The sequence below is a fragment of the Aquila chrysaetos genome, chromosome 16 (genome assembly GCF_900496995.4).
Source record: "Aquila chrysaetos chrysaetos chromosome 16, bAquChr1.4, whole genome shotgun sequence".
Taxonomy (NCBI): domain Eukaryota; kingdom Metazoa; phylum Chordata; class Aves; order Accipitriformes; family Accipitridae; genus Aquila; species Aquila chrysaetos.
Window position 1 is genome coordinate 5,085,497 of NC_044019.1, and position 25,714 is coordinate 5,111,210.

General features: G+C 54.5%; 2 protein-coding genes and 1 non-coding gene across 12 annotated transcripts in view; all 3 read left to right on the forward strand.

Annotated features, from left to right (window-relative positions):
• Window positions 1-9,628, forward strand: part of PHACTR4 (phosphatase and actin regulator 4) — a 68,919-nt gene extending 59,291 nt beyond the window's left edge. For all 9 annotated transcript variants that reach the window (XM_030038128.2, XM_041129326.1, XM_030038129.2 and 6 more), the window contains 8 exons: window positions 2,205-2,781; window positions 3,479-3,702; window positions 4,165-4,315; window positions 4,956-5,011; window positions 5,763-5,824; window positions 6,647-6,784; window positions 7,433-7,509; window positions 8,111-9,628. In XM_030038128.2, coding sequence (XP_029893988.1) covers window positions 2,205-2,781; window positions 3,479-3,702; window positions 4,165-4,315; window positions 4,956-5,011; window positions 5,763-5,824; window positions 6,647-6,784; window positions 7,433-7,509; window positions 8,111-8,126 — 1,301 coding nt within the window. In that variant the 3' untranslated portion in view covers window positions 8,127-9,628. The remainder of the gene's footprint in view (window positions 1-2,204; window positions 2,782-3,478; window positions 3,703-4,164; window positions 4,316-4,955; window positions 5,012-5,762; window positions 5,825-6,646; window positions 6,785-7,432; window positions 7,510-8,110) is intronic.
• A 336-nt stretch (window positions 9,629-9,964) lies between these two features.
• RCC1 (regulator of chromosome condensation 1) lies at window positions 9,965-21,928 on the forward strand. Of its 2 annotated transcripts, XM_030038148.2 has the most exons (14): window positions 9,965-10,016; window positions 10,265-10,313; window positions 10,767-10,812; window positions 11,379-11,441; window positions 14,129-14,190; window positions 16,130-16,214; window positions 16,327-16,514; window positions 17,266-17,445; window positions 17,531-17,627; window positions 18,229-18,351; window positions 18,565-18,720; window positions 19,076-19,195; window positions 19,636-19,788; window positions 20,421-21,928. In XM_030038148.2, the coding sequence occupies exons 6-14, from the start codon at window positions 16,142-16,144 to the stop codon at window positions 20,594-20,596; spliced, it is 1,266 nt and encodes a 421-aa protein (XP_029894008.1). In that variant the 5' UTR covers window positions 9,965-10,016; window positions 10,265-10,313; window positions 10,767-10,812; window positions 11,379-11,441; window positions 14,129-14,190; window positions 16,130-16,141; the 3' UTR covers window positions 20,597-21,928. The 2 variants fall into 2 exon arrangements, with proteins under 2 accessions (XP_029894008.1, XP_029894009.1); XM_030038149.2 differs by lacking the exons at window positions 9,965-10,016; window positions 10,265-10,313; window positions 10,767-10,812; window positions 11,379-11,441; window positions 14,129-14,190 and adding an exon at window positions 15,566-15,645.
• LOC115352248 lies at window positions 10,420-10,624 on the forward strand. The gene has a single exon (XR_003927049.1). It is a non-coding gene; the product is annotated as a small nucleolar RNA SNORA73 family (small nucleolar RNA).
• Window positions 21,929-25,714: the final 3,786 nt, after the last annotated feature.

Below are 25,714 nucleotides of genomic sequence, written 5' to 3' on the forward strand. Positions count from 1 at the left end.
TTTGGAGCTTCTCCTTGCTCTAGCAGGTTTTGCAAGTGACCTCGATACAGTATTAAACACTCCTGTATGCCAGACCAGCTTGATTAGTCTGACCATGCCTGAGCACTTGATGAAATACTTTCTTGTTTTCTTTAAGCTGCTGGCACGCATCACAGATGGTATTTGAAATGCCCCAGCGCTAATTGCAGGAGGTCCTTGTGGAACAAAAAATGTGGCTGAAGACAGCAGTCTATCAAACCTGTGTTCAGACCCAGCCTGCCTCTCTCCAACAATACAGGGCTGGGCTCAGTGCACCTGCGGCTGCAGGGGTGTGGAGGAGAGGAGAGCAGCCAGACCCTCTTTTGTCTCCTGGATGAGAATGCAGATGCAGAGAGAGGCTTTGCAGCTCTCTGCCTGGCCATGCATCCAGCATGGTGGAGCTGTAACTGCGGCATGCGTGCAGTCATTGCTGTGTGAGCCTTGTTTTGTTGCTGCGGATAAACAGCAGCAGTGGAATTGGCTTCATGAGCTCTCCACAGGTCTTTGATGCATGCTCTGACTCGGGCATGTGTGTGCTTTTGTGCTGCTATTATAACCTAAGGCAGGGGAGGACTGTTAATGTGCAGATCGCCCCTTTGCTGTCTTGTGGAGATGTTCCCGTATATTCATTCTCTGAGCAGTTCTGATGCAGTAGCTGAAAATAAGGTTTCCAAAACACTTTTGGAGAGTGGGAATTTAATCAGCATCAGCTTGAAAAAGCAAGCAGGGCAAATGGTGCTGTCCTCACTTACTGTAGCCTGTGCTAGAGCACTGGATCTGGCCGCGGTGGCATGTCACAAGATGTTGTGCCAGTTGGTGTACTGGGTTTATCGCACTGAAGGGAGACGGGCTGGCTGGGGAGGATGCTCTGAGTGGCACCCAGCCCTTTTTTGTCTCTTTCTTCTGCCAGCTACTTGGTTCCTTTCAAAATCTATTACTACCCAAAGGTGACTCGAGCCTGGTCCTGTCAGGCTTCAAGCACTGCTGAGGAGATACTGGAATCCCCCTGGGCTGAAGTTGGTGGGAGCTGAGGGCACTCGGTGTCTTGCACGATCTGGCCCTTAATCTACAAGGGGAAAGTCTGAAAATGCTAAACATCCCAAAAATGTGCCCACCTCTCTCCAGTTATGCAGCCTTATCTCGGTGAAACACTCACCGCTTGCAGCACCCTCTTGTGGTGTCTGGTACTGCGGATTCCTCCCAGCTCCTTGCTGGGGCCTCTGCTGTGACCATCACCCGCCCCAGGTGAAATGTGCAGTAAATCTGATCCTCTTCAAGCAGGTGGGCAAAACCTTGCCAAGCCCAAGAAGCCATTGATACTTGAATGTTAAAGGCTACAAACTCCTAAAGCAAGAGCAGTTTTTGCTGGTGGAACTTCTTCCTTAGGAACCGAGGGGTGTTTGAGGAACCTGAGATTGCCTGCTGCAGGCATTTTCCGTGATATGACATGGTTTCTGTTTCTCCCTCTCTCCTCCATCACAAGAGCAGATAAAGTCTATGTAGACTCAAGGCTCTTGGGTATTTTTGGAAGTTTTGCTAGTTATTTTGTAGTTGCAGAGAAGTTTATATGGGGCTTAAGGAACAGAGTGCAGAGGGAGTAGAGCAGAACCTCATCCTGAAACAGGCAGGAGCTGCTGGCAGCAAGGTGTTCTTTGGCTGGGTCTGGCAGATGAATGGAAATGGGGAGAGCACATTGCTGCTTGCAGTTCTGCTGACTTTTGCCATTGAGTGAGACTTCCCAAATAGTTTTCTGATGTGCAAGGGAGCCGTTAACACAACTGGAGTCTGGGATGTCTCAGATTCCTTTGCAAACTAATGCTGTAAATATAGCCATAAAGTGCCCTACATACCTGCATTCCTTGGCTGAGTCAGTGCACTGATCTGGGTGAGCTCCATCTGCTGTCACTTGAGGGCTGGTGCTGTTTCTCTCTCTCCAAAGCAGCAGGATGCACAGACGTCTCCCAGCCTGCTTGTTTCTGGCTGCTCTCCCGTCTTACCTTTGCTGCAGGAAGGACAAACTAGAGGCTTGCAACCTGGTTATTTCTGGCACGGTGTTCTAATAGAAAAGCAGCAGACGTTGCTTGGTCCAAGGCTCTGAGTGCTTTGCCATGCTTATTCCACACTGGTGAAGGGTATCCGGAAAATGCCCAGTTAAACTTAGTGGCTTTTGTGGTTTTTATTTTCAGCTGAACTTTCTCAAGCAATGAACAGTGGTACAGGCTTGTCCAAGCCTTCCCCTCCTCTCCCGCCGAAGAGAGGTCTCCTGCCTAACACCACGTCAGAGGCAGCTATCACTTCCAAGCCCCCGAATGACAGGACAGTGACAGCTAACCGTCCCACACTGATACCGATGCACATGACCTCTGCTTACCCACCACCCTCGCCTTCGCCGCCGCTGCCCACGCACATACCCCCTGAACCTCCGCGCATGCCCTTGCCTGCTTCCACCCCTGTCTTGGACCCTCCGCGCTCCCTGGACCTACCCAAAGAGACTCCACCTCCTGAAGACTTCAGGTCCTTGGAAGTGTCAAAGAGGACAGCAGAGCAAGGGTTTAGCGAACCTCACGTGCTGCCTCGCCTGCCCCAGATCCCATTGCACATCCGTATCCAGCAGGCTCTGGCCAGTCCTCTGCCTGTCACCCCGCCTGCCGATGGGTCACACAGGGCTCACTCGCTGCTCTTCGAGAATGATGGCTTTGGAGAAGACAATGGCACCCTGGGCAGGACGAGGTCCCTGCCCGTCACCATCGAGATGCTGAAAGTGTGAGTACCTCCTGTACATGCGTGCAGTAAACACCTAGCAGTGGCATGGGTCACACTGGGCTCTGACGTGTTGGTGGTGTACTCCCTGCCTCTGCGAGGCTGTGGTGGTGAGGAGGGCTGTGGGCAGGGCTAGTTTCTTTGCTGGTTTTTGCAACAGCCTAGAAACCATTTTGCCTGTTGGCTGAATCTGTGTTTCAGCCTCTTAGGAGGGGGCACGTGCATCTTCCCCATGAAATTAACCCTGGTTCTGGGATTTTATTGCTCACAAAGGGAAGTGGGTTGCAGACTACAAGCACAGGCTGATGCCAGGAATCCAGGCCTGGCCTGTCTTTAATTGCACCAAGACAAAACAAGGTCCTGGATTTCTTCCATTTGTGCCCTTCCTTAGCCATTCATTTTGCAAAACAGAAGTGAGAAGAAGTCTGTCTTGTATTATAACAGAGTTGAACCTGCAAGTCCCAAAATAGGGGGCTGAGAGGGCTGTTTGGTTCTGCAAAGAACCTGCCTCTGGCATTTCCTCTGCCAGAGCTCCCTGTGCTTTGGAGAGAGGGGACGGTGCAGGATTGCATTTCTGGTTCCTGCACTACCCGTAGACCTGCCTTCTATGGGTTGAGGAGACCTAACAAGGTGTTGATCTCAGGGGTATTCCCCAGCCCCTGTGGCATGTGTCGAGATGTAATAGTGTGCTTCTCGTTAGTCCAGACGATGAGGAAGAGGAAGAAGATGACCAGGAAGAGGAGCAGAATTCAGGCCCTCGTGTGTATATTGGAGATGTGCCATCTGTCACCGTCATCCCAAAACTGGTACCCCAGGTCCTGCCAGAGGAGCAGGAAGGAGATGAAGGGATGAGCGACTCTGACTCGGAGGGGCCCATCCTGTACAGAGATGATGAGGATGAGGAAGAAGATGAAAGCCATAACAGTAAGGCTTTGACATTGCAGCTGGCTTTTTTTTCTCTGCTGAACTCATGGCTGGCTGTATTGAGATCTGGATCAAAGAGCTGGTTCACACAGTGCTTCAAAGCAGCTGGTTCTTGGTTTCATGATGTACCACATGTCCTCTTCCTCGCTTTTTCAAAGGCTCTACAGCCAAACCTGTATGCTCATCTGCTGAGATGCACCCCCTCCAGTTGCAGATGGCTCCTGCAACAGCTTGTGCTGTCTCACCCCTTCAGGTGGGATAGCATTAGGTGAGCATGTGGGCATCACGCAGGAATGCTGGCTGTTGCTGTAGTGACTAGCTCTGGCTAGCTCTGGAGCTGTAGTGCAGAGCTTGGAAAGCAAGCCCCAGGGGAGAGCACAACTGCCAGGGGCACGTGGCTCATATCGCAGTGCTCAGGCACTGCAGTCTTCAGTCGCATCCCGTTGCTCTTCCTCCCCACAGGCACGCTGGCTAACAAAGTGAAGAGGAAAGACACGCTAGCTATAAAGCTGGGGAACACAACTGCACCGCAGGAGGAGAAGATTGTCTTTCCTCGGAAGAGCAAGGAGGAGTGGAATGAAATTCGGCACCAGATTGGGACAACGCTGATCAGGTACGAAGAATGGAGGAGGGTCTTACGTTTGAGCCATTGGCACAGCGTGTGAGGGTGGGATTGGACAAAGCGCTTGCCTTGGCTAAGCAGCCTGTGCTGGATATGATGGGTGGTTGGGCACTGCTGCTGGGTCAGGGCTGGGAGGCTAAGTGTTGCTTTTCCTCCTCGGTTATAAAAGTTGGAAGTTCCTCCTGGAGTTGAGCAGTATCCCCTGACAGGCCCGTTTCCAGAGACTGAATGGACTGGGATGGGAAAATCTCAGGGACTACAGAAACGTTACTGCTGTAAAATACAGATGGCGTATAAAGATGTGGATAGGTGCAGGCTGAGTGCAGGTGCATTAGGTGATGGATTAAGCTGGGGCTGCTGCTAGTCCAGGCTCTGCTATCTGCTTGAGCTTTCTGCAAAGTTGTCTGTGAGCTTTTGAGAGGCCGTGGCACTTTCCTAACCTCTGCCTGTGGGTGAACAGCTGTTGGAGTGGAGGAGAGTGCAAAACAGAGCAGCAGTGATCTCCCTCCATTAGTGAATGAGGGGTTTCAAAGAGGCTTTCCAGTGTACTGAAACCAAGCAGTTGTATTCTTCATTGCCTGCTGATGAATGACCAGATAAAACTTTACGCACTTGTCATGCTTTTCTTTAGGCGACTGAGTCAGAGACCGACAGCAGAAGAACTGGAGCAGAGGAACATACTTCAACGTGAGTAATGCTTCTCTAGTGGTCCTAAGTAATAAAGTTTGCCTTTAACATCTTAGTCCAGGCATACCTGGAATCTGCTTGGAGTGTAGTGATGGAGGACTGTGCTTTGGTTATATTGCTGTAGTAAAGCAGTTCCACTGTTTTTTCCCAGTACTTTGTTACCATCAGAAACCGGCTCTGGATAAAATCGGACCTTAGCAGTGGTACCAAGCAATACAGTTCAAAGCATCATATTATAGAAAGGCTACTTGTCCCCTGCCTGACACCTCAGGGAAAAGTATGTGAACTGGTGAAGACTCTGATGTTACACAGCAAGGACTGTTAAAGGTGTTTTTGTTTGGGCTGGACTTTTATTTGTGGTCCAGACATTACAGCATTGTATTGCATGATCCAAAAAGCAGCAGTTCATGGCTCAGTCAATGGTGTTTCTCTTGGCCATACCTTGCTCTGCAAAAGTTTTAAATAAACATCTTGAGGAAAGGGAAATGTCAGTTCAGGAAGTTTCCATTTAAAATATTTATCTGTGCTGTTACTCTCTTTAAACTATTTGTATAATAGCTTTGGGGAGGAGCAATCTGCAAAGTGGAGTTGGACTGCACTCTTTGCCTGTAATAAGTGCAGACATGCTACAGTGAGCTTTCAGATATGTGGATAATCTGATATAGCTCGATCCTCTCCTTTGTTCAGGTCCAGAAAGCACTTTTCAAAGCCTGTGATGCTTACAGGAAAAATTTTTTTTTTCCCTTGGCAGCGAAAAATGAAGCTGACCGTCAAGCTGAGAAGCGAGAGATCAAACGCAGGCTCACCAGAAAGGTACTGCTGGCCTCCGTGCTGTGATCGCCATCTGGCAGAGCTGTCGGGGATGGTGGTGGCTATGAGCATTTCGTAGGTACCTTGCTGTGGGTGAAGTCACGGGGCTATTGTGTAAGTGTCCCCAGTGCCCTCTGACTGCAGTGACTTTGGAACGTGGACTCTCATCAACAGTGAGCCGTTGGCACTGCAGCCACATTTGTCAGTGATAGATCTGAGCTGGCATCAAGCATAACAAGCTAGATGAGAACTAAATTTGGCACCTGGCACTTGAAAGGTTTGCTGGTGCTGGCCTGGCTGCTTTAACACAGTACTTCAGTGGCCACGACTTTCGCACCAGGCTCCCTAAAACCTATTTCTAAAGTAACAGCAGTGTGGGAGAAGCTGAGCAGAGCAACAGCTGCTTTTAGCTATTATGTCCAAGTTACCTGTGGTTGTTACTCATGGCTGGGAAAAACTTCCTAAGGGCCTGTGGGTCTGAAATGTGAGGGTTGCCATTGCTGAAGCCGGGAACGGGCTTGCTTGGTTTAGGGGTGTCACACAGGGCTCACCCTTGTAATGGCTGTTCCCAAACCCCTCAGTGTCTTCCTTCTCCTTGGCAATGTGGCCTTGGTTCTGCCCTAGCCTGGCCTTGTGATCCAAACAAGATTACACTGTCTGTAAGAGGGTTTGCCTAGTCCCTTGCAGGCTGCAAGCAGGACGTAGTAGTATCTGTGGTTCAGGCCCAATGAGGGAACTGGTTTTAGTTTTGCTTGGGATGCTTAGTCCTGGACTGCTTTGTGGACAAGGCACAAACTAACTTTCTTTGTTCTTGCTGGTGTTCAGCTTAGCCAAAGGCCTACAGTGGCAGAGCTGCAGGCCAGGAAGATCCTGAGGTTTAACGAATATGTGGAAGTAACAGATGCTCAAGACTATGACCGGCGAGCAGATAAGCCATGGACGAAGCTAACACCGGCTGACAAGGTAGCAGGGAGTGTCCTGTCCCCAGGTGTAGGGAGGGGAGCTAGATCAGGGTGTCCCATGCAAAAGAGCATAAGCCGAGGAGATTTGCTCTGTTCCTTTTGCTTCACTTCCTCATCTTTCCCTCTGCCACCCCACCAGGCGCCACCAGTGTCCCTTCACCCATGTGTGCTGGACCCAGCCCTGCTTTCCTGCCCCCTCCGCGGTGACATGGAGCCTGAGTCGGCATGGTCTGCACACCAGCGTGGCCTCTGCCTCGCCTTCTGAGTGATAGAAGCAAGGTGCAGGGCGTTGGTCAGAGGAGCGCTGTTCCTTGCAGGCTGGGGCAGGACTAGGCAAGAAGCTGGCAGGGAAACCATCTGTTCTTGTCCTCCCTGGCCACCTGAGGGGACTGCCCAGCCCTCAGTGTGGAGGAGGTGGGGCAGATTAAACTCAGCCTAGTGTGAACAGACTGTGAAACCTGGGGTGGCTGCTGCAATCAGACCTCCTTTTACCTCCTCACCACTGAAAGGTGGTACAGATCAGCCCCGAGCAGGTCTGTTGGAGGCACAGCACCTTCTTGCCATGTCTGAGCTCACTTGAGATGGGAGAGATGATAAATATATGTATGCCTTAGCAGGAGATAAAAAAGATCTCTCCCTCTTTGTGTAGGCTGCCATCCGGAAGGAGCTGAATGAGTTTAAGAGCTGTGAAATGGAAGTCCATGAGGACAGCAAGCAGTTCACGAGGTGAGTGAGAACATGTTACTCGCTTAGAGTTTCAGTCTTGTTGGGAGAGCTGTGCTGCAGGGGTACTGTTGAGAGGCAAAGCATTAGAAAAATGACGTGTATGCAGTTGGAGATTTAGTGTCCCTTTTTGCCTTGGTGGTGTAGGGTGACTGGAGGAGTAGCAGACATAAAGTGGGTTGTTCTTCCTTAAATAGGGGCTTTGATCCTGCAAATTCAAAAGTGACCAGTGGCTGGTTTGAGGTATCTGAAACTAGTGTGACCTTGCAGCTGGAGTGTGCTTTTCTGGGGCTAGACACATGCAGCAGAAGCCACAGCCACAAAACACCTTGGTAGTTAGCTCAGATATTATCTATGAAGTAACCTGTGGATCATGGCCCAGGTGATTCTTTCCCCCTCCAACAGTTGCTCTGTGTGGCTAAGATGAGTGCAGAGCACAAGAGCTTTCTAAGGCAGAGGTGAAATTGTTTGATGTTAACAGCTTCAATGAGGGCTGAGAGTTCAGAGATAATTCAGTTTACTCTTTTTGGCTATCTGTAGTGCCTCGGTAACCATTTAACCTGAGTTTCAAGGATGACACTCGGATTTTTCATTTGGCTTTTAGGTACCATCGACCATAGTCTTCCAAGAAGGGAGCAAGAGACCCGAGAGGACTGCAAGTTCTCTGCGTCCCTCTCTTAGGCAATACAGTGAGGGTGGAACCTTGGCTCTTGCAAGATTTGCCTTCAAAACATATCCAGAAAAGGGCTTTCGGCCAGGGAAAGGGGAATCCTGTCTGAATGTAGCATTTCACTGGAACAAACACGTCTCGTGTGCCATCAGGCTGGAACTGAACACTATACCTCGCGCGGCTCAGCAATACGCCTCTGCTCCGGCGCCAGCATCTCTGCCAGGAGACCATGCACATGTGAATGAACGGTTCATTTCCCCGCTCCCTTTCTCAGCCCGGACAGGCCCAGTTCTCAGCTGTACATACTCCTTTTGGGAGTGCAGCTCCTTCGTTTCCTCCTCCTTACCAAGAGGAGGGGAAAAAAAAAGGCAGCTCTAGTGTTGGAAAGCTGAGGAATGGAGAGTGGATGTGCTAGGAAGCATGTGTGTATATTAGCTGTGTACAGAGAACCCTGCGCAGATGCTGACCTGGCAGACAACTGACATGTGACTCGTAATTTTTTGGTTTTGCTTGCGTCTCTGTCATGTCTTTAATGTTCTGAATCACTACTGACCAACAGTTTGTTGTCCTGGAAGGGAATTGTATAGATATTAACATATGCTGCATCTTTTTGTAAAAAAAAAAAAAAAAAAAAAAAAAGAAAAGAAAAACAAAAAACACAAATGTATAAAACATTCCCTCCCCACTCTCTCACACTTGCTGCGAAGTTAACAGATCCCGTCTTGAGGTATCTAGGCTTGTTTAACAAATTACAGAACCAGGAAATGACTGTTGCCTTTTTAAAACTTTTTAATTTGGGGAAGCTGTGAGAGTAGTCAATTCTTTTTATTGTGGCTTCCTCACAAATGTTTTTTACTCTCCCAAATCAGGGTGAAACTTGCCTTTTCTCATTTTTACAGCTAAACCTACTGGAAACTTGATAATTTCACTGTGTGGGTGGAAGGGAGGGGAAGAAGAGGTTTAAAAAGTGACCTTAAAAAGATATTCTTTCTCTTCTGAGAGTGATCTTATATTGGTTCTTCCTAAATGTGGTGTTTTTTTAAAAAAAATCTGGTTCTCGGCCACTGCTGTATCATGCACAAAACCCAACCCATGTGTGAGATGCCACTGAACGTGAAGAAGGGAGTATCGCAGGATGAGGAGGGCATGGGAACAGAGAGAAGGACTTGCCTTGTTCACAAACCTGTCTCCTTCGTTGCTCGGGGTGGGCCTCGCTGTGCCGCCGGTCCCTCCGTGCTGTGCCAACACCGGGGCCGGGGCCCGGGCCCGGCACCCCGGGGCTGCCGTCACCCCACGGCCATGGCCCGCCCCGGCCCTGCCTGTGGGAGATGGCGGAGGGCTTCTTCCCTCACAGCTTCCCCCTGTACAGTACGCCTGTAGACTAAATCGTTGCGTTGTATATCAGTCTCCTCATCAACAGATTTTAATTATTGAATAAAAGTATTTTAGGATTTTTTTTTTTTTAAACTGCTTTTGTGGTTGTGTTTTAAACGCCTGGGTCAGGGGCAGAAGGGTTTGAGGGGGGGTTGCTCAGACTCTGCCCCTCGCCAGCGGAGGATGGCGGTGCGTGGCTCCAGCCGCGGCTCGGTACCTCACGGCAGGGCCAGGAGCTGGCGCGGGGCCGCCATGGCCGCCCCTCACCGCCGGCCGCCTTTCCCGCCTTCCCACCGCGCATGCGCCAACCGCCGCCTCCCCGCCCACTGTCCCGCCTCCCCGCCCAGTGTCCCACCCCCCCGCACGCTGCGCATGCGCCTCCTAGCCCCGCCCCCGCCCGCTCTATAAATTCCGCGACGCGGAAGCCTCCGGCCTCTTTCTCGGCGAGGAGCGGTGGCGGGTGGAGGTGGGTCCGGCTCCGGCGGTGGGACCGCGGCCTTCCCCTTCTCTCCCGTTTCCCGCGCTGTGGTGCGGGGTCCTTGTGGCCGTGAAGGCCCACGCTGCCTGCGGCCAGCTGTAGGGACGCCGCGTCCCTGTTTCTGTGCTAATAAGAGGCCGCGAGTGGCTTTCGCTGGGTGCTCGGCGCTGCTGAGGGGGCACCCTGGGGCCGCACTGTCCTCAGCCGCTCCTCACCGTCTCCTTCTCTTTCTTAAGGCTGTACTGACGCCCGCCGCGGCCCGGTCTCGTCCAGCTCGCTCCCGACGTGAGTATCCGCCGTGGGGTCGCGTCTGAGCTTCGGGGAGCAAGGGAAAGCGGGGACGCGTGTGGATTTGGGGGTGAAGGTGGCCGTAGTGCTTTAAAACGCCAATCCAACGTGGATATCCGGAGAAGTCGCTCTCTCTCGGCTCTGTCCGTGTGGCGCATGGGAGCGTAGGCCTTCGGGCCTGTGACGTACAGTCCCTTTCCACGACGTTGGAGAACAAGCCGGGCCTCGAGTCTGCAGCCTGCATATTCCTACTGCTTCTCTGAGCCCTCGGGCGATGACAGAGGAGATAAACCATGCAGGAAACAGCTCTGCCACTCAAAATGGTTTCAGGGGTGTGGGGGGCATGGGGAGACACGTGCCAGTCTGCACGGCTTGTGGGGGGGGGGCAGGGAGAACGGGAAAAGGAGAAACTCCTGAGCAATTGCCTAAAATATCTTTTATTATTTCCAGTTCCAACTTTTCAAGTTTAGAAGTGAGTGGAGCACTGATGTTGGAGGTGAGTAATATTGCACTAATAATGTAATATTGTTGGCTGTGCATAGTTACACGGTTCTCTTAATAGTTTAAATAAGTAAGTTATTTTTGAGTGGCTTATGGAAACTGAATTGGATACCAATGCAGGCTTGATAGGCATTGTTTTAACAGCAAAAGCTGAGCTTAGGCATTCCCTAGCTTCTAAGATTTTTGTTGGACTTTGGATGGATAGGGGAAAGGGAGGCTGATTTCTGAATCTTTAAAGCGGGGGGGGAATCCTTGGCAAAGTGGATATAAAGGATATTTGATTAGCCTGAGGCCTTACCTGTGTTTTACAGGAATTGGGAAAGAGCAGAAACAAACTTAGTGGAAAGTTGTGAAGGCCCTGGCTTAGACTCCTGTAATCACCCCTTTTCTGTTAATCAGTGCCAGAGCAGACTTTTTACCCCCTGCAAAGAAGGCATCATTGATGGGTGGTGGAGCACTGCGATAATACTGGGGCAGGGCACATGGTAGGCACATGTCATGCTTGCTTAGGACTGGGAATGTGTAGCTGGACTTAACTTTTTTTTTTCTAAATTGTTGTAGACACTGGTGACTGATTGTGATGAGATGCTAACAGAAAAGAATCTGTATGTCTAGTGGGACAGGGTAAGTATATTGAGAGTACCGGCCCACATAATTATAGAGGTGGTAGCTAAGGTTCGGTTCATGGAACATGTGCAGTCAAAATGTAGCCACAGAGAGCGGAACAGGCTGGAAGCAGAAGATGCCTGCATTTGGTGGCCTTCCAAAAGCACGTGCTTCTGGCTGGGGACTGTCCATTAAATGGCCTCCTGCTGTGTCAGAATAGCAGGCTGAGGCAGATACAGCTCGAGTGTACCTGGTTGCATAGCAAAGGTTGTGGTACAATTAAGCAGGGCCTGGGGCTGAGCCTGTGTGGGTAAGCTACACATGAGGAAAGCAGGTAGAGCCACGGGGCTATGGTGGAATCGGCATGCACATGCCTGAAAGCTGCTGCCGAGTGAAGGGCAGGACTCTGGGTGGCCTGGCCCATCTGGAAGGAGCTAGCTTTGGGGTGCTGTCAAGGGGTGGGGGCCTGGGGTGTAAGAAAGGAGTAAGAAGAAGCCACCATGTGCTCTGTGTGTGGACTTGGACTTGCAGTCAGCTGGCCTGCAGACCAACAACCCCAGTCATCAGTGGGGCCACCCTTGATCCCAGCTGCTGGGGAAGAAGATGTGATTCAGCCTGATGTGTGGCGAGGACATTCTGTGGGAAGCTGATACTGGAGGGGTGGCTCATAGGATGTGGGTGGAAGCAGTAATTTGTGCATCCCTGTTACCTGAAATAAGACCTCAAAGTATTGATTTGTAAACTTGTATCTAGCTGCAGTAGAGAACTAAATAAACATTTATTTTTCCCTTGGTGTATGTTTCTTTGTGAGCGATTGCTTGGTTAGTCCTGGAGTATGAAAGAAATCCTGGACATTGCTGGTGGTGCCTCTCACCTGGAGTCAGAAATGGGATTCCTGTGCGCTGTTTGTGTGTCCTCTCTGGAGTGTGATGGTGAAAGGTGCAGAAACCCACTTCAAACCTGTGTTATTAGCTCTTCAGGCTGGATTAGGAGCAGGTGATCTTTGTATCAGCTGTTCAGGGCTAAACCCAGAATGGTTCACCCTCTACCCCAGGTCTGTTGCTGTGGGGGGAATGACAAGTCCACTCTTGGACTCTTCCACAAAAGCAGAACAGTGCTGATGGGTGGCTTTTGTGGAGGTTCTGCTTAAAGGGTTAAAGCACAAACATGAGTCACTTAACTGCCACCCTGCAGCAGTTGGCTGGATAGCCTGGCCCTGCCCCACCTGAAACCCAAAGGGAAAGGGTTGGGTAGTGGATGTCTTACCAGCTCATCTGAAGAGATCCATGCCTGGAATAACAATTACATAATTAGGAACTTGATGTCTGTTTAAAAAAGGCTATTAAATGCCAAATAGTTTATGTAGGCCTTTGGTCTAGAACATCTGAGGGGTGGATTTACATATTAACTGGAATAGAACTAATGAGTGAAACAGAGAAGACTCATCCTGTTAGGCAAGAGATAGCATTTGCTGTTGCAGGCATGGGCTGTTGGTTTGCTATCTTGTTACGCCACAAGAAATTCAGTCTGGTTCCTGCTTCAAGAATAAAAGCCGGTTTTCCACTTAAAGCAGTGGTATGGTGGAAAAGCTGGGGTGGTCTGTAACAAAGGATGAGGATGGTGCACCACAATGGGGATGAGCCCTGTAGTCGGCCCTAAACAATCAGCAAACCCCCACTGGAAGCCAAATAAAGCTTTTGGCTTTATCTTAAGATAATTGTAATTACGAGGACCAGCAAGTTCCAAAAGTCCCAATAACTGGACTCTGAGGAGTCCTTATAACTCTTAAGGAGTCTGGTTGCGAGGATGAATCTGTGATTCCAAGCGATACTGTGTTTTGAACGAATGGAATCCTGGAACATTACTTGGGATGTTAATGGCACAAGCTGCCAAAAATACCACAAATTCATGGGTCCCAATTCCAGACATTACAATTGACAAAGCAATGGTTGAGTGCTGACAGCAGCTGAGAAACCAGCTGTCCAAACAACATCTGACCCCTTCGAAGAGTCCGAGTGGGTCAAATGTGCTTAATAAAACCCAGTTGCTCTTCAAAACCCAACAGTTGAAGGCATTCTTTCTGCTGGCATCGCGATGGTTCAAGGCATGTGTGGTGGTGGCCCACCATTCTGACGCCTGGCTCTGGCAGAGTGAGTCCTCCACCCCCATGGGCAGGAACCTCTGCTAAAGCCCTTTTTATGTTGTAAACAAAATTATTTTAATCCCCCAGTACAAAGGTCAACAACTTTTCATCAACTCATGCAATTGTTATTTCCACAGTTGGGCATTCCCAAGCTGGAGAAGGCCACTGCAAACATCTCTGCTACACCTGAAATGGTTCAAAATGCTACTGTAGGTGCTTTGAAAAATTCACAGTCTGAAATCAACTCATGCTCTCTCACTTAACTACCCAGAATCGATGGACTTTAGACTACCTCTTAGCATCGCAAGGAGCGTGGGTGTTACTGAACTTGTTGCTTTTATGCAAACCAATCCAAACAGATCAAATAGGGTGTAAATAAGTTAAATAAGGTCATATTTTCATCAAACGGCTCAGGAACAACCTCTGTTAGATGGCATCTCTGCTGTGGTCCTGGCTGCCAGACCTCGGAGCGTGGACCTGCCGGATTGTGTTAATACTCTTGCTTCACTATCATCATCCAATTAGTCTCTCCTTGCGTTAAATATCTTATTTTTTGCTGCAGATCTATCGCCGTACCGCTGAGCCCGTAGCTATGCAAACTGTAGGGATCGCTGCTGTTTAGAGGTAGGATGCCAGGACAAGTTACGTACACGGTAACCGAGGCACGCACTGACCGGCAGTCCCCGCGGACGCCTGCACAGGTTGGGCAGGGGCCTCCAGGGTAGCAGCTGCCTGCCCGCTCTGCCTGCCCTGTCCACTCTGCCCTGCCTTGCCCTGCCCTGCACTGCCCTGCCTGCCCTGTCCTGTCCTGCCTGCCCTGCACTGCCCTGCCTGCCCTGTCCTGTCCTGCCTGCCCTGCACTGCCCTGCCCTGCCCTGTCCTGCACTGCCCTGCCCTGCCTGCCCTGCACTGCCCTGTCCTGTCCTGCCTGCACTGCACTGCCCTGCCTGCCCTGTCCTGTCCTGCCTGCTCTGCCTTGCCCTGCCTGCACTGCCCTGCCCTGCCTGCCCTGCACTGCCCTGCCTACCCTACCCTGCACTGCCCTGTCCTGCACTGCCCTGCCCTGCCCTGTCCTGCCTGCCCTGCCCTGCCCTGTCCTGCCCTGCCCTGCCCTGTCCTGTCCTGCCTGCCCTGCACTGCCCTGTCCTGCACTGCCCTGCCCTGTCCTGCCTGCCCTGTCCTGTCCTGCCTGCACTGCCCTGCCCTGCCCTGTCCTGCCTGCCCTGTCCTGTCCTGTCCTGCACTGCCCTGCCCTGTCCTGCACTGCACTGCCCTGTCCTGCCTGCCCTGTCCTGCCCTGCCTGCCCTGCACTGCCCTGCCTGCCCTGCCCTGCCCTGTCCTGCCTGCACTGCCCTGCCCTGTCCTGCCTGCCCTGCACTGCCCTGCCTGCCCTGCACTGCCCTGTCCTGCCTGCACTGCCCTGCCCTGCCTGCACTGCACTGCCCTGCCCTGCCTGCACTGCCCTGCCCTGCCTGCACTGCACTGCCCTGTCCTGCCTGCACTGCCCTGCCCTGCCTGCACTGCCCTGTCCTGCCTGCACTGCCCTGCCCTGCCCTGCCTGCACTGCACTGCCCTGTCCTGCCTGCACTGCCCTGCCCTGCCTGCCCTGCCTGCACTGCCCTGTCCTGCCTGCACTGCACTGCACTGCCCTGCCTGCACTGCACTGCCCTGCCCTGCCTGCACTGCCCTGCCCTGCCTGCACTGCCCTGCCCTGCCCTGCCTGCACTGCCCTGTCCTGCCTGCACTGCCCTGCCCTGCCCTGCCTGCACTGCACTGCCCTGTCCTGCCTGCACTGCCCTGCCCTGCCTGCACTGCACTGCCCTGCCCTGCCTGCCCTGCCCTGCCCTGCCTGCCCTGCACTGCCCTGCCCTGCCTGCCCTGCCCTGCCCTGCCTGCACTGCACTGCCCTGCCCTGCCCGCTCTGCCGCCGGGGGGGCCCGGGCCGGTCGCGGAGCCGCCGGCCGGCAGAGGGCGCTGTGCCCCGCCGAGCGGCCGGCGCTGCGCTTTCCTCCCCCCCCCCCTCCCGCGCATGCGCGGTGAGGGAGCGCGGCAGCGGGCCGTCCGGCGGCGGAGCGGAGGTGGGAGCGCGGCGCGGCCCCGGGGGCGGCGAGGGGCAAGAGGGGGACGGGGAGAGGAGCGGGGGTGGAACGGGGGGGGAGGGACGGAGCGGGGGGCCTCCCGGCGAGCCCCGGCCAGCCCTCGGTGCGTCCGGCCGTCCCGGCGAGCGGCAACCGGCGGGAGGAAAAGGCCGGGCCGGGCCGCGGGCCTGCGCGGTCCCACGTGGGGCGGGGGGCGGCGCGGGGAATTCAAACGGCGGGAAGGGCCGGGGCGGGGGGGGGGGTTGAGTCCGGCCCACGCGGCTCGTGGGGTCGGGACACGCGGCGTGGCGGCACGGCTCGGGCCGGGGATACGCACGGAAGCCTGAAGTGGGAGCGAAGATCGGTGCTCCAGTCCCAGTTCGGTCACTGGTCCCTCGGGTTATCCGGGGAGGGGAAGGGGGGGGACCCCAAACAACTGACAGCCCCGTGGGCGACCCCCTAAGAGGGCGACGTTGGTGTTTAGGTCCGAGGCACTATGCCAGGGAAACGCACTGCGAAGAAGAGCCCGGTGCCAGAAGACGAGTCTCCTGGAAGGAAGAAGATTAAAAGTAAGAAAAATCCCTGGGAGTTCTCCCTCCCCCCTCCCAGGGACCACCTTTAATGGAAGCATTGTTCCCTCTATGTCATCTGTATGGTATTTATCTCCCTTCTGCCCCACAGTCTGCCACTCATCCCACCGCACGCAGCCCGGCCTGGTGCTGACGCTGGGGCAGGGGGATGTTGGCCAGCTGGGTCTGGGGGAGGACGTGATGGAGAGGAAGAAGCCGGCCCTGGTGCCGCTGCCGGAGATGGTGGTGCAGGTGGAAGCCGGAGGGATGCATACGGTGTGCCTCAGCCAGACCGGAAAAGTGAGTGCAGCGTGGAGGGCGCAGCACCTGGGGGGTGTGGGGAGGCTGAGCTGCACTTCCCCGCAAGCTCTGGGACGTGTCCTGGAGCACGGGGTCTGAATCGGACCCTGCTGGGCCCAGACGTGTAGCTCATGCCAGCACCAGGGATGAGTGTGGTCTCTGTGCCACGGACCACTACATTTTAGAGGGTCAAAGGGATGATTCAGCCTGGTGGGTCTCTGTCCCCTGGCTTCACACTCGACCTGTTGCCCCTCTGAGTCCCATCCTGAGACCCTACGTGGAGCACTGCGTCCAGCTCTGGAGTCCTCAGCACAGGGAAGGCATGGACCTGTTGGAGCAGGACCAAAGGAGGGCCACAAAAATGATCAGAGGGCTGGAACACCTCTCCTGTGAGGAAAGGCTGAGAGGGTTGGGGGTGTTAAGGCTGGAGAAGAGAAGCCTGGAGCAATAGGACAAGGGGTAATGGTTTTAAACTAGAAGAGGGGAGATTTAGACTAGATATGAGGAAGAAATTTTTTATGACAAGGGTGGTGAAACACTGGCACAGGTTTCCCAGAGAGGTGGTTGATGCTCCATCCCTGGAAGCATTCAAGGTCAGGTTAGACGGGGCTCTGAGCAACCTGATCTAGTTGGAGATGTCCCTGCTCATTGCAGGGGGGTTGGACTAGATGATCTTTGGAGGTCCCTTCCAACCCAAACTATTCTATTCTATGATTCTATGATCCTGACCATCTTCACTCTTTATCTGCAGATCTACACCTTTGGCTGCAATGATGAAGGCGCCCTCGGGCGTGACACCTCAGCAGAAGGGTCGGAGACCACGCCAGGGCTGGTGGAGCTGCAGGAAAAGGTGGTGCAGGTCTCTGCAGGGGACAGTCACACGGCCGCGCTGACAGAGGACGGCAGGGTTTTTGTCTGGGGTTCTTTCCGGGTATGTTGATTTCTTGGACGCTGGAAGCTCTGCTGATGGTTGCTGCTTCTGTGACTCATGTCCCCGCGTCTGTCTCTCCACCCAGGATAACAACGGGGTGATTGGCTTGCTGGAGCCCATGAAGACGAGCTCCCTTCCTGTGCTGCTCCAGCTCAGTGCACCCGTCATTAAAATTGTCTCAGGTGAGCAAGGTCCTGGGGTGTGCATGGGTCAGGCTGGTGCGCGAGGCTGTTGCAACCATTGGGAGAAGGTGAAGGTCCAGAAGGTCCATGTCCTTTTCCTCCCTCTTGGCTGCTCCGAGCTAGGTACAAGGGTGTGCTTGCTCTTCTCTGGCTCTTGAGAGAACAGACGTTGTGTCTCTTCTAGCCCCAACGGTATTGTTAATATTTGACCCAATCTGATGTAAAATGCCTTACAAGAGTGCCCTAACTGCGAGCCTGCATGCTCAAACCACTCGCCCTCTTCTAGACTTGGGGAATCTGAGCAGAGCAACCAGGGAACTTGTCCACTGCCCAGATGAGGCAGGGAGGGGGCATGTGCCCCTAAACCTTCCCAGAGAAACTTCTTTGGAGTTTCAGCTGGGGAACTGGGATCAGGAAAAGGGAGATCCTGGGGTCTGAATTTGTGCCAGAATCTGGTGTCAAGGTATCCAATGCAGTAAACCCCACTGAATTCTAGAAAGCTGGGACAGCTGGGGTTTACACGTGGGATCTCAGCCCCTGGGTCTTGCTGGGTTCCTGGAGCATGACTCCTGCTTCACTCTTCTCCCTCGTCTCCTCCCAGGGAATGATCACTTAGTGATGCTGACGGTGGATGGTGACCTCTTTACGTGTGGCTGCGGCGAGCAGGGCCAGCTGGGGAGAGTGCCGGCACTCTTTGCCAACCGAGGAGGAAGGAAAGGGCTGCGTGAGTTGCTTTGGTGCTCGGAGGCGCACGGTGCTGTGTCCTTCGGCTCCAGCTCTGTGCTTTGCAGAGGAGCAAAGAGACCCAGTCTCTTCCCCTGCTGCTCATGGGCTTGTGTGTAAATCTGTTGCTTGGATTCAGCGAGCTGGATCTAAGGGGGAATGAAAAGGGTGTAAATCACTAGACCTTGTATGACGTCTTGCCTCCTGCCCCCAGAGCGCCTGCTGGTCCCCCAGCGCGTCCCTGTCAAAGGCAAAGGCAACAGAGGCAAAATGCGCTTCCAGGACGCCTTTTGTGGGGCTTACTTCACCTTCGCCATCACACAGGAGGGACACATCTATGGATTTGGCCTCTCCAACTACCACCAGCTGGGTGAGCCTCGCTTAGGTCCCTCCAGATCTTGTCCCTGCTTTGGTCTGGCTGCAGACTTCCTGGTCCCATGCTGCCCTGGGATGCTGCTGGGCACCCTGGATCCTGAACACCAAGCACCCACCGGACACACCAGAGCTGGAAATTGGGCTGGGGGGTCACCCTGCATAGCTCTGGGTTTAGGTCCCGGCCCTTGCAGCCGGTGGGTTTGAGCAGAAATTTGATTTTGGGGCTTGGGGGTCTGTGTTAGTCTCTGGTGAGGTGAGCCCTAGGGTGGATGGCTCAGTGCCGGTGACCGGCCTGGGCTTTCTGTGCCTGTGGATCTGATCTGCCTGGGTTTGTGCGTCCCACCCCGCAGGGACCCAGGGCACCGAGCCCTGCTTCTCCCCGCAGAACCTGACATGCTTCAAGAACTCCACCAAGTCCTGGGTCGGGTTCTCCGGCGGGCAGCACCACACGGTGTGCGTCGACTCAGAGGGTGAGCACCGGCATGACTGGTGGGCTGGGAGTTGCACAAAGTGGGATGGGGGGGGCGATTCCCATGGCCTTTGTCCCAGCTGAGGAGGTGTTGGGGTGAGGGTGATGTACTGGAGCCCTCGCAAGTCCTTGGTGTTGGAAGGCAACAAGGGTGGCTTGAATTTGCAGCAAAGGGCAGGGAGGATGACAGGAACCCGGAGTCACTTGTGAACTCTGCTCTCACAGGCTCAATAGTCTGTCCAGGCACCCGCCCACCCTATTGATTTTGGGGAGCTCAAAGGTCTCTGTCCCACCCTGCACCTCCTGGTTGGGATCTAGGGTGTCATAGGGAGGAGTGATGCTCTTCCAGGAGTCAGACCAGCGGGAGAGGGTCTGGCTGTGGCCTGCTGTGGGCTTCTGCTCCTCTCAAGTCACCTCTCCTGTGCGTCTGTTGTGCTCCAGGTAAAGCCTACAGCCTGGGCAGGGCAGAGTACGGCCGGCTGGGCCTCGGGGCAGGGGCGGAGGAGAAGAGCACACCCACGGTCATCCCAGAGCTCCCCAGCATCTCTTCTGTTGCATGCGGCGCGTCAGTCGGCTACGCCGTCAGCAGTGACGGTGAGTGCCGGGGCCGTGGGCTCGGGAATGTTGTCCTAACTACTCTCCCCACCTCTCATCTGTCCATCCTGCTGCTCTGCCCAGCCTGGCCCCCCTGGATCTGGCTGGGCCCCCACAGCTTCATCAAACATTGCTGGCTGGGTTGGGACTGGAGCCAGGCCCTGGCGCTGATCGACCACCCAGCCTTGGGGGCAGCTGGGCAGCAGCTGCTCAAATATTTTTGTGGGCCCTTGGCAGCAAGGTTCGTAACAGGGTGTTGACCAGGAGGGGTTCGTTGGCCTGCCGGTCCCTTCTCCGCACCCTGAACTCTGCTGCTGCGAGACCTCCGTGCGCTGGTGCTGTGCATGCTTGTGCACGGCATCTGCAGCCCACGGCAAGGATGGGAAAGAGGGTTTGTAGTGGGCTGATGGATTTGGTTCGCTCCCTGGGGACAAAACACTGCCTTAGCTGTGTGATGAAATGCCTCTTTGAGTTGCCAAGCACTGCTCCTCTTCCCGCTGCCTGCATCTCTGGCACCCGTTGCTCATCCCCCTGCCCGGGTGTGAAGTCCTCTTGGGTTTGGCTGCTGGGTCCCCTTCCCACCGTACCGTGCAGCCACTTTGAAGTCCAAACTTGCATCACCTCCGTTGCAGGACGAGCATTTGCCTGGGGCATGGGCACCAACTACCAGCTGGGCACAGGGGAGGAAGATGATGTCTGGAGCCCTGTGGAGATGACGGGCAAGCAGCTGGAAAACCGCACAGTCCTGGCCGTGTCCAGTGGTGGCCAACACACGGTGCTGCTGGTCAAGGACAAGGAGCAGAGTTGATGAAGCGACGCTGCGCAGCCGAGCCCAGCGGGATCACGGGGCCCGCACACACACCCCCACCTTCTGTCTGGGTTGGGTGCCCAGTTTCCAGCTCTGGTCTCCCGCCGATGGCGGTGGGGAGGGCAGGAGGCTCCCAGAGCCGGGCCCCGGCAGCGTCTGCGTGGCTGGAGCAGGGGTCTTCAGGGATGCTTGTGTTTTCTCCCTGCAAGCGTGTGTTTGTCTTCCTGCGGTGCCCGGTGCTCTGTCAGATCCCCCGGGTTGGCTTGGTCCTAAACTGATCTCAGTACTGTGGCTGGATGGGTTTTCCACTTCTTGTCTGGCTCTTTTTTTTTTAATATTTCCTGGCCCAGCAAATCTGAGGGCCTTGTGCTTCACTACACAAAAGGGTTTGGGCATTGGGCTTTCTGAGGTCCCCATGTTCCCCATCTCTGGGTGCTCCTCCATCCCCTTAACCTAAACATCTTTTACCTCTCCGACTTGGATTTGTCTCCTGTCGCCCACCAAAGCCCTCTGGGCTCGTTCCAGGTGAGATCTCTTGGTCTGGCAGAAATGCTCCCAGGGAGCTCTCTCCTCTCGCACCCAACGCTTGTGGCTGCGGTGGGGAGATCCTGCGGGGCAGCTGGAAGCCTGCGAGGGGGAGCACTGCTGGACGATGCCCGGCCCACGCTGCATGCAGAGCTGTGGCTGCTGAAGAAGGGGGGCTCCTGCCTCCCACCCATCACCGCTTACAGATCTGAGCCAAAATCTCCCAGGCAGTGAGGCCGGGAGCAGGTTCCCCCGCTCTCTCCTGCCTGGAGCAGCCGCCTCCAGCACTGCTTTTTGCAGTCCCAGCCACTCCTGCTCTTTCCCATTGCCTTCAGAAACCCAACAAAATCCATCCCATGGGTGGGGACTTTGTTATTTTAATTTTTTCTCTTTCCTTTGCTGAGGAAGGAGCTTCATTTGCTGTTAGGGCCTTGCTGAGAAGACAGCCAAAACCCAGCTATGCATTGAATTGCTTGAAACGGCGGGACTCCCTCCCCATTGCCACCGGTCTTGGTCCAACTGGTCTCGCTCCCTGCGCCCAGCCTGCCCCATCTTCTTTTTCCGTGCTGCCTTCCAGGTACCTGGACTGAGAAGGGGGTCTGCAAAGATTAAATTTTGTATGTTAAGTTATAGCAATAGGGGGAAGCAGGGGGTGTGTGCAGGGTGGGGGGCCGCGACTTGTACAATGGCTCAGAATAGGTTGAATTTTTTTAAAAGAAAATGTAAAGTATTTTGGTTGATTAATTGAGGAAGAGAGGAAAAAACCTGTAATCTTTTAACATTTGGAATAAACTGAGTTTTGATAAACCCTGGGTTTTCCTGTGGTTTGGAGAGGTGGGCAGCCCTCTTCCCTGGGAGGGCACGGGCCTGCTCTGGGATCACATCTGAGGGTGGTTACGCCAGAAAGGGCTTCTCGTGTCCCCTCCTGCCACCTCTCTCCATAAACCCTGCCGCGTTCCTGTCCCTGAGCTGCCACGGGAGCCGCGTTGCCAGCTCAGCTTTGGCATCTGCACCGAGGTGGCCCTGGGGAAGGGGAGCCCAGGGCTGAGCAGGCGCTCGGCATCCTTCAGCCCGTGCTCAGGGGGGACATGGCGACGGACAGGGGACACCTTGGCCTCCTGCCACCCCTGGGCAAGGAGCCGCTGCAGCGTGGGGCCAGTCCTCTGTGACCGTGGTGCGTGGGGGACAGGGCGAGATGGGTGTCTGCTTTGTAGGGGTGCGGAACCACCCTTGGGTGCTGCGGTGGTCCCAGTCTGGCCATAACCGTGTCCGGTGCCGTACGCGGGTGTACTTGTGCAGTTGTGGGACACGGCCGCGGGATGGCAGCAGGAGAAGGCGCTGGGCGCTGCTGGACCGCTGGACTGGGAGAAGTGGGGTAGGGAGAGCAGATGGGCCCCGTGGGGACCTGTTTGTCCCCATCACCCTCCCTGCAACACCCTGCCTGTCCGACGGGCCATCCCCGGCATCTTTGGGCCCACCGGCACGGCTGGAAGGTGTCTTGGCACATCCCTGCCGCAGGTTGGGTGCTGACAGCAGCTCTCTCGGAGCCGAGCCGGACGCGCGTGTGCGCTCCGGCGCAGATACTGGCACTGGCAGACCAAATTTCTGCATCCTGGTGTGACCGGAGCCGCTGGTGTCTGTTTACTCTTAATTAGTTTGGGACGGAGCAGGTTCCTCAATGAGCCTCCGGCCAGGGATGGGCTTTGGGCAGGTGGTTGGTGGGTGCTGGGAGCGGCTTGGGCTGCCGGCAGCCTCTCGCCTCCGCTGCTCCCACGTCTTATGAGCTTTGATATACAGTCAGGGACAGCCTCGGCGGGCAGCTGGTGAGGGTCCAGCATGAGGCTGGGGGTGCTGCAGGCACCCACCTCTCCCACCGCTAAAGACCGGGTTTGTGTTTGGTGGTTGCAGCGCTGGGCTTGCAAAGGGCTTTGTTTTGGTTTTTTTCTCCGTGTAAGCGTGAAGTTGGGATGTGGGCCCATGAGGAGTGTTTTATTGCCAAAGATGGAGCCTGTGATTTGCAGACACTGCGGGCTGATGGGCAAGTGTTCAGTAATCTCATGGCTAATGCTGCTCCCTGGGGACCGTCACCCTCCTTTTGATGCTCCTCCATCAAATGTGACCTGCTGGTCCTGGATACCTGATGGGGAAATTGCTCGTTGTCTTGGGCCTGACTCCCAGTGACAAAAGCTCAATGTTAATGTGTTGTTTCCAAAACCAACTTCTCCTTCCAGGGAAAAAAAACCGACCCCACTCTGAGTTGCTTTGCCACCTTTTTTCCAAGCCCATTGATGCCACCGTGACACAGACGGCTGTGCCGTGCTCTGCAAAGTCCTGCTTCGGCGGCTGCTTTTCATGCATCTTCACGCCCTTCGCTTCGAACCTTGCCGACCTATTTATAGCTAAGAAATGCAGAGAGACTTAATAAAGGGAGACATGGGACTCCTCCGGCATCGGGGTGATGCTGACAAGCCATAGTGGCTCTGTCGTGGTTTAACCCCAGCCAGCAACTGAGCACCACGCAGCCGCTTGCTCACTCCACCCCACCCAGTGGGATGGGGGAGAGAATCAGGGAAAAGAAATAAAACTCATGGGTTGAGATAAAGGCAGTTTAATAGGACTGAAAGGAAGAAAATAATAATGATAATAATAATAATAATAATTGGAATATACAGATCAAGTGATGCACAATGCAATTGCTCACCACTTGCTGACCCAGTCAGTTCCGGAGCAGTGATCCGTGTCCCCCAGCCAACTCCCCCCCAGTTTATATACTGGACATGATGTCACATGGTATAGAATATCCCTTTGGCCAGTTTGGATCAGCTGTCCTGGCTGTGTCCCCTCCCAACTCCTTGTGCCCCTCCAGCCTTCTCACTGGCTGGGCATGGGAAGCTGAAAAATCCTTGACTTGGTATAAACACTACTTAGCAACAACTGAAAACATCAGCGTGTTATCAACATCCTTCTCATACTAAATCCAAAACATAACACTACCAGCTACTAGGAAGAAAATTAACTCTATCCCAGCCGAAACCAGGACAGGCTGCTGGGGTTGGAAGAGTGGTTTCTCACTCTGAGGGGCTCCCGGCGCCTGGGTGGAAGGAGGTGGCCCCAGCCCCGGCTGTGTTGGGGTTGGGGTTAGATGCAGGTGGGTTAAATTGCCAGTCAAACTGGGCTTGGGGTCCAGGGAGTTTGAGGTGTGGGTTTTGGTGCAATTTCTGGGTGGCGTGAATGTCTCCCTAAGAAGGTAAGGACTCTGTAGAGGTGATGTGCTGTTCAAAACCCTGTGGAAAATGATTTTAGGAAGGACAAAACTTGCCCTGGTAAGGGCTGGAGCCCCCCCGAGGTGTCACTGGCAGCATGGAGGGGAAGGGCACACGTGGAGCAGCCAGGCAGGGACCCGACCAGCCTGACCGAGGCACCACGTCCCGGCGACCGCCCGTCAGCAGCAAACCTTTTGCTTTGAACCTCCCCATTGCAAACCTGGGGCTGGCTGGGGTTTGGCTCTCCCCTCCTCGTTACCCCTCTGGCTGCTGGCCCCTGGGGCTGGTGTCCCCCGTGGGTTCAGCTCCGCTCCCAGCGTCTCTCTCACCATCAGCTCAGGGCAGCTCTTCCCGATCCCTCCTTCTCAGTCCTACTGTTGGACATGGAAGAGTTTCACGATGCAAAACTGAACTAAGAAAAGCCAGTGCAAGGGATCAAGCTGGTACCTGGGGAGGCTTTTCCCCATGGAGCCTGGCCCGGTTGCTCTGGTTGCACCAAGAAGCTCCTGTTCCTCTGAACCGGGGTGTCCCCATCGGGGTGCAGCATCTTCGGGCACACGGCAAAAGGCCAGGCGGACGGAGAGGATTTCTCCTCCCCGAGAGGGATTTTCATTGTTTCCTCAGTTGCCAAAAGCCTCCTGCTTGGTCATCCCGTATCGCCTCAGCTGCCGGCGAGCTGGAATCCTCTCATGGTGGCCGGGCTCTGCTTCCCGAACGCAGCCGATAACCTCTGAGAGCAAATGCCTGCCCAGCATCGTGGCCAAGGGCTGGTTTGTCCCTTTTGGGTAACACCGACCCCGGGGCAGGGACACCTTCACGGAGGGGTCGGCTCATACTGGTCCTGCCCAACCTCCACCTCCTCCCCAAATTTCCCTGCCATGCAAACTAGGAGCCCCCATCCCAGTGCTTCCAGTTACTCCCCGGCCCCTTAGCATGGGCAGGTTTTTGCATCCGTCCCCCAAGTTTGGGCAATTTCTTGCAGTACAAGCAGGACCGGGCTGGTGGTACCATCCTGGGTGCTCCCCCAGGGCCAGATCCTGCCAGGAGCTCAATGCAATTCCCTCCTCCATCTCCTACAGCTGGGAACAAAACCCCAGTCATTCCCAAATAGGATGGGATTGTTCCCATCCACCCGTTCTCAAGGGGCTGCTCCTGCTCCTGGGAAGGGGAAAACATCCCCTCGTGAGTAGGGAGCCCGCTGGTATTTTCAAGAAAGAGGGGAAAACAGGGCTGGGGAGAACAATAGAGTTTAAAATATTCAGAGCTGATGAATCAGCCAGTGTTGTCTTGGGAGCCGGAGTGACACTTCAATGGGAAGTTGCTGGAAATT